The 11,864-nt window shown below is 36.2% G+C and overlaps 1 protein-coding gene across 1 annotated transcript in view; it reads left to right on the top strand.

Moving 5' to 3' along the window:
* The window catches only part of fbxo42 (F-box protein 42), a 16,849-nt gene extending 5,095 nt beyond the window's left edge, over window positions 1-11,754 (top strand). The window contains exons 4-10 of the mRNA XM_073844410.1: window positions 3,742-3,876; window positions 3,955-4,108; window positions 7,463-7,573; window positions 7,642-7,738; window positions 7,821-7,877; window positions 8,011-8,127; window positions 10,364-11,754. Coding sequence (XP_073700511.1) covers window positions 3,742-3,876; window positions 3,955-4,108; window positions 7,463-7,573; window positions 7,642-7,738; window positions 7,821-7,877; window positions 8,011-8,127; window positions 10,364-11,311 — 1,619 coding nt within the window. The 3' untranslated portion in view covers window positions 11,312-11,754. The remainder of the gene's footprint in view (window positions 1-3,741; window positions 3,877-3,954; window positions 4,109-7,462; window positions 7,574-7,641; window positions 7,739-7,820; window positions 7,878-8,010; window positions 8,128-10,363) is intronic.
* The last annotated feature ends 110 nt before the right edge of the window (window positions 11,755-11,864 follow it).

Genomic DNA, 11,864 nt, shown 5'->3' with positions numbered 1-11,864 from the left:
GTAACTGGCTAATCATGCTAGAATTGTGTTAGCAACATGCTAGTAACTTGTTAATCATGCTAGTAACATGCTAGTAACTTGTTAATTATGTTAGAATTATGCTAGCAACTTGCTAATCATGGTAGAAACATGCTAGTAACTGGCTAATCATGCTAGAATTGTGTTAGCATCATGCTAGTAACTTGTTAATCATGCTAGTAACATGCTAGTAACTTGTTAATTATGTTAGAATTATGCTAGCAACTTGCTAATCATGGTAGAAACATGCTAGTAACTGGCTAATCATGCTAGAATTGTGTTAGCAACATACTAGCAACGTGTTAATCATGTTGGAAACATGGTAGTAACTTGCTAATCATGTTAGAATTATGTAGCAACTTGCTAATCATGTTAAAAATTTGCTAGTAACTTACTAATGGTAGCAACATGCTAGCAAACTTGCTAATCATGCTAACAGCATACTAGCCACTTGTTAATCATGCTAGAAACTTGTTAATTATGTTATAAATATGTTAGCAACATGATAGCCACATGCTAATGACTGGCTAAGCATGCTAGAAACATGTTAGCAACTTGTTAATCATGCTAGTAACATGTTAGCAACTTGTTAATCATGCTAGAAACATGCTAGTAACTTGTTAATCATGCTAGTAACATGTTAGCAACTTGTTAATCATGCTAGTAACTTGTTAATCATGCTAGTAACATGTTAGCAACTTGTTAATCATGCTAGTAACTTGTTAATCATGCTAGTAACATGTTAGCAACTTGTTAATCATGCTAGTAACATGCTAATCATGGTAGGAACATGCTAGTAACTGGCTAATCATGCTAGAATTGTGTTAGCAACATACTAGCAACGTGTTAATCATGTTGGAAACATGGTAGTAACTTGCTAATAATGCTAGAATTATGTAACAACTTGCTAATCATGGTAGAAACATGGTAGTAACTTACTAATGGTAGCAACATGCTAGCAACTCGCTAATCATGCTAACAGCATACTAGCCACTTGTTAATCATGTTAGAAACTTGTTAATTATGTTATAAATATGTTAGCAACATGATAGCCACATGCTAATGACTGGCTAAGCATGCTAGAAACATGTTAGCAACTTGTTAATCATGCTAGTAACATGCTAGTAACTTGTTAATCATGCTAGAAACATGCTAGTAACTTGTTAATCATGCTAGTAACATGTTAGCAACTTGTTAATCATGCTAGTAACTTGTTAATCATGCTAGTAACATGTTAGCAACTTGTTAATCATGCTAGTAACTTGTTAATCATGCTAGTAACATGTTAGCAACTTGTTAATCATGCTAGTAACATGCTAGTAACTTGTTAATTATGTTAGAATTATGCTAGCAACTTGCTAATCATGGTAGAAACATGCTAGTAACTGGCTAATCATGCTAGAATTGTGTTAGCAACATACTAGCAACGTGTTAATCATGTTGGAAACATGGTAGTAACTTGCTAATAATGCTAGAATTATGTAACAACTTGCTAATCATGGTAGAAACATGGTAGTAACTTACTAATGGTAGCAACATGCTAGCAACTCGCTAATCATGCTAACAGCATACTAGCCACTTGTTAATCATGTTAGAAACTTGTTAATTATGTTATAAATATGTTAGCAACATGATAGCCACATGCTAATGACTGGCTAAGCATGCTAGAAACATGTTAGCAACTTGTTAATCATGCTAGTAACATGTTAGCAACTTGTTAATCATGCTAGAAACATGCTAGTAACTTGTTAATCATGCTAGTAACATGTTAGCAACTTGTTAATCATGCTAGTAACTTGTTAATCATGCTAGTAACATGTTAGCAACTTGTTAATCATGCTAGTAACATGCTAGTAACTTGTTAATTATGTTAGAATTATGCTAGCAACTTGCTAATCATGGTAGGAACATGCTAGTAACTGGCTAATCATGCTAGAATTGTGTTAGCAACATACTAGCAACGTGTTAATCATGTTGGAAACATGGTAGTAACTTGCTAATCATGTTAGAATTATGTAACAACTTGCTAATCATGGTAGAAACATGGTAGTAACTTACTAATGGTAGCAACATGCTAGCAACTCGCTAATCATGCTAACAGCATACTAGCAACTTGTTAATCATGCTAGAAACTTGTTAATTATGTTATAAATATGTTAGCAACATGATAGCCACATGCTAATGACTGGCTAAGCATGCTAGAAACATGTTAGCAACTGGTTAATCATGCTAGTAACATGCTAGTAACTTGTTAATTATGTTAGAATTATGTTAGCAACTTGCTAATCATGGTAGAAACATGCTAGTAACTGGCTAATCATGCTAGAATTGTGTTAGCAACATACTAGCAATGTGTTAATCATGTTGGAAACATGGTAGTAACTTGTTAATCATGCTAGAATTATGTAGCAACTTGCTAATCATGTTAAAAATTTGCTAGTAACTTACTAATGGTAGCAACATGCTAGCAACTTGCTAATCATGCTAACAGCATACTAGCCACTTGTTAATCATGCTAGAAACTTGTTAATTATGTTATAAATATGTTAGCAACATGATAGCCACATGCTAATGACTGGCTAAGCATGCTAGAAACATGTTAGCAACTTGTTAATCATGCTAGTAACTGGCTAATCATGCTAGAATTGTGTTAGCAACATGTTAGCAACTGGTTAATCATGCTAGTAACATGCTAGTAACTTGTTAATTATGTTAGAATTATGCTAGCAACTTGCTAATCATGGTAGAAACATGCTAGTAACTGGCTAATCATGCTAGAATTGTGTTAGCAACATACTAGCAACGTGTTAATCATGTTGGAAACATGGTAGTAACTTGCTAATCATGTTAGAATTATGTAGCAACTTGCTAATCATGTTAAAAATTTGCTAGTAACTTACTAATGGTAGCAACATGCTAGCAACTTGCTAATCATGCTAACAGCATACTAGCCACTTGTTAATCATGCTAGAAACTTGTTAATTATGTTATAAATATGTTAGCAACATGATAGCCACATGCTAATGACTGGCTAAGCATGCTAGAAACATGTTAGCAACTTGTTGATCATGCTAGTAACATGTTAGCAACTTGCCAATCATGGTAGAAACATGCTAGTAACTGGCTAATCATGCTAGAATTGTGTTAGCAACATACTAGCAACGTGTTAATCATGCTAGTAACTGGCTAATCATGCTAGAATTGTGTTAGCAACATGCTAGTAACTTGTTAATCATGCTAGTAACATGCTAGTAACTTGTTAATTATGTTAGAATTATGTTAGCAAATTGCTAATCATGGTAGAAACATGCTAATAACTGGTTAATCATGCTAGAATTGTGTTAGCAACATACTAGCAACGTGTTAATCATGTTGGAAACATGGTAGTAACTTGCTAATCATGCTAGAATTATGTAGCAACTTGCTAATCATGTTAAAAATTTGTTAGTAACTTACTAATGGTAGCAACATGCTAGCAACTCGCTAATCATGCTGACAGCAGCTACTAGCCACTTGTTAATCATGCTAGAAACTAGTTAATTATGTTATAAATATGTTAGCAACATGATAGCCACATGCTAATGACTGGCTAATCATGCTAGAAACATGCTAGTAACTTGTTAATCATGGTAGAAACATGCTAGTAACTTGTGAATGATGCTAGAAACATGCTAGTAACTTGTGAATGATGCTAGTAATGCCGTGTGTGGTTGTGTGTGTCAGGTGCGTGCTACTATGACTGGAATCAGTCGATGTATGTGTTCGGCGGCTGCACTCAGAGCAGCTGTAACGCGGCGTTCAACGATCTCTGGCGTCTGGATCTCAACAGTAAGGAGTGGATCCGGCCGCTGGCGTCAGGTCAGAGCTCACTCCTGTCTGCTAGCGTTAGCGTTAGCGTTAGCTCCGTCAGTCACGGCTCTGCTGTGTTGTGTTCAGGCTCGTATCCGTCTCCTAAAGCCGGAGCCACGCTGGTGATGTACCGGGATCTGCTGGTTCTGTTCGGCGGCTGGACCCGGCCCAGTCCGTACCCGCTCCACCAGCCGGAGAGGTTCTTTGACGAGATACACACCTACTCGCCCTCCAAGAACTGGTGAGACACACCTTTACCTCTGTACCTCATTCAGTTAGTTCAGATCTGAGCTCTGCTAATGTCAGATATACACACTCACACACTGGATTTACAGATGTGACTCAGAAAGATGAAGGAGTCAGAATACTACATTTGAATCGCACTGGTCTCAGTTAACGACGGGTCACATTCAGATCACCTCGACATTTTTAGATAATTAGTTTGTTTCAATAATAGGCCTAATGAATGCAGTTAAAGACATGAAATACTACTTTCAAGCGTACTTTCTCTGCCAGTGTAACACATGCTGTGATTTTTTTCTAAGACTTTATTCCTGAAACATTTAGATTTTGTTTCTCAAAATTTATTCTCGTAATTTCAACCGTGTTCCCGAAACATTTCAAATTTACTCTTGTAATTTTAACTTTCGCGAAACATTTCAAACTTGTTCTTGAAACATTTTTTAAAGTTAGTATCTTAATTTTGACTTTATTCTCAAGATATTTCTATTTTAATCCCGAAACATTTCAAATTTATTCCTAAAACATTTTGAATTTATTCTTGAAACTATTCCACATTTCGCCTTTATTGTCAAAATTTCGACTTTATTCCCAAAACATTTAAAATTTATTCTTATAATTTTCAACTTTCTCAAAACATTTTAACTTGATTCTCAAATAAATTTAAACTTTATTCTCGTAATATTTATATTTTATTCTTGAAACATTTAAAATTTATTCTTATCATTTTCAACTTTCTCAAAACATTTTAACTTGATTCTCGAATAAATTTAGACTTTATTCTCGTAATATTTATATTTTATTCTTGAAACATTTAAAATGTATTCTTGAAACTATTCTGCTTTATTCTCGAAACATTTAAAATTTATTCTTATAATTTTCAACTCTCAAAACATTTTAACTTGATTCTCAAATAAATTTAAACTTTATTCTCGTAATATTTATATTTTATTCTTGAAACATTTAAAATGTATTCTTGAAACTATTCTACTTTATTCTCAAAATATTTAGAATTTATTCTCGTAACATTTCGACTTTATTCTCGTAATTTCAACTTTATTCTCAAAACATTTTAACTTGATTCTCGAATAAATTTCAACTTTATTCTCATAACTTTTCGACTTTATTCTAAAATTTAGAATTTATTCTCGAAACTATTCTACTTTATTCTCGAAACATTACAATTTATTCACATAATTTCAACTTTCTCAAAATATCTAGAATTTATTCTCGTAATTCCAACTGTATTCCCGAAACATTTCAAATTTACTCTTGTAATTTTAACTTTCGCGAAACATTTCAAACTTGTTCTTGAAACATTTTAAAGTTAGTATCTTAATTTTGACTTTATTCTCAAGATGTTTCTATTTTAATCCCGAAACATTTCAAATTTATTCCTAAAACATTTTGAATTTATTCTTGAAACTATTCTACTTTATTCTGGAAACATTTAAAATTTGTTCTTGTAATTTCAACTTTCTCAAAATATTTAAATTTTATTCTCGTAACATTTCGACTTTATTGTCAAAATATTTCTATTTTAGTCCCAAAACATTTCAAATTTATTCTGGTAATTTTGACTTTATTCTCAAAACATTTAGAATTTATTCTTGTAATTTCGACTTTTAAAAAAAAAATGTCGAATTTATTCTTACCATGTTTTGACTTTACTCTCATAATTTATACTTTATTCTGCAAACATTTCTTCTTGATTCTTGTAATTTGAACATTATTCTCAACATTTCGCCTTTATTGTCAAAATTTCGACTTTAAATTTGAAATGTTTTGGGAATATTCTTGAAAAATTTAAAATTTATTCTTATTTTCAACTTTCTCAAAACATTTTTACTTGATTCTCGAATAAATTTAAACTTTATTCTCGTAATATGTATATTTTATTCCCGAAACATTTAAAATTTATTCTTGAAACTATTCTACTTTATTCTCAAAACATTTTGAATTTATTCTCGAAACATTTAAAATTTATTCACATAACTTTTCGACTTTATTCTAAAACATTTTGAATTTATTCTCGAAACTATTCTACTTTATTCTCGAAACATTACAATTTATTCACATAATTTCAACTTTCTCAAAATATCTAGAATTTATTCTCGTAACATTTCGACTTTATTCTCGTAATTTCAACTTTATTCTCAAAAAAATTTAACTTGATTCTCGTAACATTTTGACTTTATTCGTAAAACATTTCAAATTTATTCTTGTAATATTTCTACTTTATTCACAAAACATTCAGAATTTTTTCTTGTAATTTTGACTTTATTTCTCAAAACATTTCAAATTTGTTCTCGTAATTTCGAATTTATTCTCGAAACATTTAAAATTTATTCTTATAATTTTCAACTTTCTCAAAACATTTTAACTTGATTCTCGAATAAATTTCAACTTTATTCTCATAACTTTTCGACTTTTTAAATTTTTTCTCGTAATTTTGACTTTATTCTTGTAATATTTCTATTTTATTCCCGAAACATTTCGAATTTACTCTCATAATTTCAACTTAATTCCCAAAACATTTTAACTTGATTCTCGAATAGATTTCGACTTTATTTTTGTAACATTTCGACTTTATTCTTAAAACATTTGGAATTTATTCTCGTAATTTTGACTTTATTCTGGAAACATTTCTTATTTATTCTTGTAATTTGGACTTTATTCTGGAAACATTTCTTATTTATTCTTGTAATTTGGACTTTATTCTCAACATTTCACCTTTATTGTCAAAATTTCTACTTTATTCTTAAAACGTTTAGACTTTATTCTCGTAATTTCGACTTTCTCAAAACATTTCGAATTTATTCTCGAAACATTTCAAATTTATTCTTATTTAAACTTTCTCAAAAATTTGAATTTATTTTTGTAACACTTCGACTTCACATAATGTTGACTTCATTTTCAAAACATTTTAACTTGATTCTCGAATAAATTTCAACTTTATTCTCGTAATTTTGACTTTATTCTTGTAATATTTCTATTTTATTCCCGAAACATTTCGAATTTATTCTCATAATTTCAACTTAATTCCCAAAACATTTTAACTTGATTCTCGAATAGATTTCGACTTTATTTTTGTAACATTTCGATTTTATTCTTAAAACATTTGGAATTTATTCACGTAATTTTGACTTTATTCTGGAAACATTTCTTATTTATTCTTGTAATTTGGACTTTATTCTCAACATTTCACCTTTATTGTCAAAATTTCGACTTTATTCCCAAAACATTTAGAATTTATTCTCGTAATTTCTAGATTATTCTCGAAGCAGTTTGACGTTTCCAATATTGTGTATTCATTCACAGATGATGTTTGATTGACCTCTTTCTCGTCCCGCAGGTGGAACTGCATCGTGACGACTCACGGACCTCCACCGATGGCGGGACACTCGTCGTCCGTGATCGGCAGCACTATGGTGGTGTTCGGAGGCTCTCTGGGCGCCAGACAGATGTACGTATGCCGTGTGAGAGCGTCTGTACGGCGCTGCGGTGTGTTTACGGTGTGTGTTTGTGTGGCAGGAGCAACGAGGTCTGGGTTCTGGATCTGGAGCAGTGGTCCTGGTCTAAACCGGCCGTCAGCGCCCCTTGTCCTCACCCGCGCGGAGGACAGTCACAGGTAACACCGCCGCCTCCGTCTCGCCACCGTTTCCATGATACTCTGAGTCTGAGTCGCTCACTGTGGTCCTCATGTTCCTCAGATCGTGATCGATAACGAGACGCTGCTGATTCTGGGTGGCTGCGGCGGGCCCAACGCTGTGAGTATCCACTGTGAGTGAGAGACTGTGACTGTGAGTGTGTGTGTGTGTGTGTGTGTGTGTGTGTGTGTGTGTGTGTGTGTGTGTGTGAGTGAGTGTTGAGATGTGCTACAGTGACCGTCTGTGTGTGCAGCTGCTGAAGGACGCGTGGCTGCTGCACATGAGCGCCTCCCCCTGGACGTGGCAGCAGCTGCGTGTGGAGAACGAGGATCACGGCGCGCCGGAGCTCTGGTGCCATCCGGCCTGTAAGGTAAACAGCCTCTTTTCCTGAATTAGAGAACTGTGAGATATCAACTCACAAATGTAAAGAAGAATGAATAATTACATAATTTTGTCTGCTTATGCTCCCCGTTTTTCATACAGTTTACTGCAGGGTCGCATTCCGATACACCCTACATTTTTTAGATAATCCATTTAACTTTAGATGTACATCGCAATACAAAAAAGATTTGTTGCTACTACAGTTACATCACAATTTTGGTTTAATTTAGATTCACAGTCCGGATTTGAAAAGGACTTTGGAAGTCATAATTCATAAGTCATAAATGTAAAGTCTGAATTGCGAGATGTAAGGTCAGAAGTGCAAAAAAGTCAAAAATGCGAGATGTGAAGACAGAAATGTACAGAAGTGTTTTAGTGCCATGTTAAAAAATATTTAAAAAATCGAAGATTACGAGATTAAAATAGCAGTATTCCGAATATAAAGTCGAAATATTACAAAAAATATATAAAAAAAGTCGAAGTGTTACGAGAATAAAGTCTAAATGTTACGAGAATAAAGACTAAATGTTACGAGAATAAAGTCTAAATGTTACGAGAATAAAGACTAAATGTTACGAGAATAAAGACTAAATGTTACGAGAATAAAGTCGAAATGTTGCGAGAATAAAGACTAAATGTTACGAGAATAAAGACTAAATGTTACGAGAATAAAGTCTAAATGTTACGAGAATAAAGACTAAATGTTACGAGAATAAAGTCGAAATGTTGCGAGAATAAAGTCTAAATGTTACGAGAATAAAGACTAAATGTTACGAGAATAAAGACTAAATGTTACGAGAATAAAGTCGAAATGTTGCGAGAATAAAGTCTAAATGTTACGAGAATAAAGACTAAATGTTACGAGAATAAAGACTAAATGTTACGAGAATAAAGTCGAAATGTTGCGAGAATAAAGACTAAATGTTACGAGAATAAAGTCGAAGTGTTACGAGAATAAAGTCTAAATGTTACGAGAATAAAGACTAAATGTTACGAGAATAAAGACTAAATGTTACGAGAATAAAGTCGAAATGTTGCGAGAATAAAGACTAAATGTTACGAGAATAAAGACTAAATGTTACGAGAATAAAGTCGAAATGTTACGAGAATAAAGACTAAATGTTACGAGAATAAAGACTAAATGTTACGGGAATAAAGTCTAAATGTTACGAGAATAAAGACTAAATGTTACGATAATAAAGTCGAAATGTTGCGAGAATAAAGACTAAATGTTACGAGAATAAAGACTAAATGTTACGAGAATAAAGTCGAAATGTTGCGAGAATAAAGACTAAATGTTACGAGAATAAAGACTAAATGTTACGAGAATAAAGTCGAAATGTTGCGAGAATAAAGACTAAATGTTACGAGAATAAAGACTAAATGTTACGAGAATAAAGTCTAAGTGTTACGAGAATAAAGTCTAAGTGTTACGAGAATAAAGTCTAAGTGTTACGAGAATAAAGTCTAAATGTTACAAGAATAAAGTCTAAGTGTTACGAGAATAAAGTCTAAATGTTACGAGAATAAAGTCTTAAGTGTTACGAGAATAAAGTCGAAATGTTACGAGAATAAAGTCGAAGTGTTACGAGAATAAAGTCGAAGTGTTACGAGAATAAAGTCGAAGTGTTACGAGAATAAAGTCGAAGTGTTACGAGAATAAAGTCGAAGTGTTACGAGAATAAAGTCGAAGTGTTACGAGAATAAAGGCGAAATACTATGAGAATAAAGATTAAATATTTTGAGAATATTTATACTTTTTAATATTTAATACTTTATTCTTAAAATATTTTTACCTTAATTTTTTTAAATATTTCGACTTTATTGTCAAAACATTTCATCTTTATTCTCAAAATATTATGACTTTAATGTCGTAATGTTCATTTTTTTGGCACTAAAACGCCATTGTAGAAATTTGTCGAATTTCAGAATTGCATAAAAAAAATTTGACTAAATAAATGATTATAAGTTAGAAATGCGATATGTAAAATCAGACTTTATTGGTTTAACTGAAAATTAAGTGTTTACTTTTGTCCTTTTGTCATTATTGACTCACTATCTTCCTATTTAATACTGACACAATCTGTATAGTTAAAACTGCTATATAAATACAGGTGACTTGACTTGTGACATTACGATATTCATTCAGTGTAGCGTCAGAGTCTTGATTTGTAACAGATCCGCAGTGTCTCATGTTGACCAGTGTGTCTGTGTCTGTGTCTCAGGTGGGTCAGTGTGTGGTGGTGTTCTCTCAGGCGCCGTCGGGGCGAGCTCCTCTGAGCCCGAGTCTGAACTCCCGGCCCTCCCCCATCAGCTCAACGCCCGCCCCCCTGGGTCCGGACCCGCCCTCCCTGCGCTCTCAGTCTCCGGTGCGGAGCGGCGCGGCGGGCGTGGTGCTGGGCGCGGTCGAGGAGGCTCCCTGCGTGAACGGCCGCTGGGGGACCCTACGTCCGAGAGCCTCGGCCCGAGCGCGGGACGGCAGCCCGTCGTCTTCGTCGCCCTCGCGAGACAGCCCTCCGCTGCTCAACGGCTCGTCGCCCTCCCCGCGCACCAGCCCGGTCCAAGCGGCGTCTCCGCCCACGCGCCCGCACGCCGACTACAGCTGGGACGCCTCGCCCGCCGCAGACCCGCCCGCCTCCAACGGGCTGCACACGCCCCCGCAGGCCGCCTCGCCGCGCACCCCTCCGGGCGCCGTTTCTCCCGCAGCGCTGCGCCGCGGTTTGGAGGCCGTCAAAGCCTCTTCGTCGCTGCCATCCTCTTCCTCGCTGTCGCAGCCGGGCCCGTCCGCGTCCGGCGGCACGCCTCCCGCCTCCTCCAGCCCGCCGCAGGCCGCCGACGGACACTCCATCCCGCCCATCGCGCGCCGCCTCGGACACCACCCGCCGCAGAGCCTGAACGTGGGCAAGCCGCTGTACCAGTCGCTCAACTGCAAACCCATGCAGATGTACCTGCTGGACATTTCTCGTGCCAAGGCGGACGGCGTGGTGTCGTGGAGGGTGTACGGGAGCGGCGGAGCGCCCAGCGCCGTCACGGGGCCGCCGGAGACCAGCCTGCACACGGTGGTTCAGGGCCGCGGCGAGCTCATCATCTTCGGCGGCCTCATGGACAAAAAGCAGAACGTCAAATATTACCCCAAAACCAACGCCTTGTACTTCGTCCGCGCCAAGAGGTAATGGAGGAACGCCGGGACGGACGGGAACGACTGCTGCCCTTACACTAATTTACCTTAAAATACAGCTCGACACATATAAAGGACACTCAAACATAGTTGTTGTTTCAATTTCTGAGTGAGTGAATGATGTTTTTGCTATGTGCTCCGCGAGTGTCTGTGAGAGAGAGAGAGAGAGAGAGAGAGAGAGAGAGAGAGAACTCTAGAAGGGAATGTTTTATGGTTTCTGTCGCATTTCACCTTCAGAAACGCTGATCGGACTGAAGGAAACAGACGATTGTAGGAGGAACAGATGAAACGGACCTTTTTTACCGCTCTTTCGGCCTGCATTGTTTACATTAAATGTGTGCGTGAGAGAGTGTGTGTGAGCGTGCGAGTGTGTGTGGTGGTGCTGTTGAGGGAATGAGATGTGGACTGTAAACGGAAATAAAGTTCTCCATGTCTTAATTCTCTGATATAATGCTGCGTCTGTTTTTATGAACTGTCAAACCCTATTGTAATTGTTAGAATGACTTGAAACTTGGAGGGATGTTAGTACTCAGACTACCACCAAGGCT

This window comes from Garra rufa, chromosome 7 (assembly GCF_049309525.1).
Source record: "Garra rufa chromosome 7, GarRuf1.0, whole genome shotgun sequence".
Classification (NCBI taxonomy): domain Eukaryota; kingdom Metazoa; phylum Chordata; class Actinopteri; order Cypriniformes; family Cyprinidae; genus Garra; species Garra rufa.
This window is presented reverse-complemented; position numbering and strand designations above follow the sequence as displayed.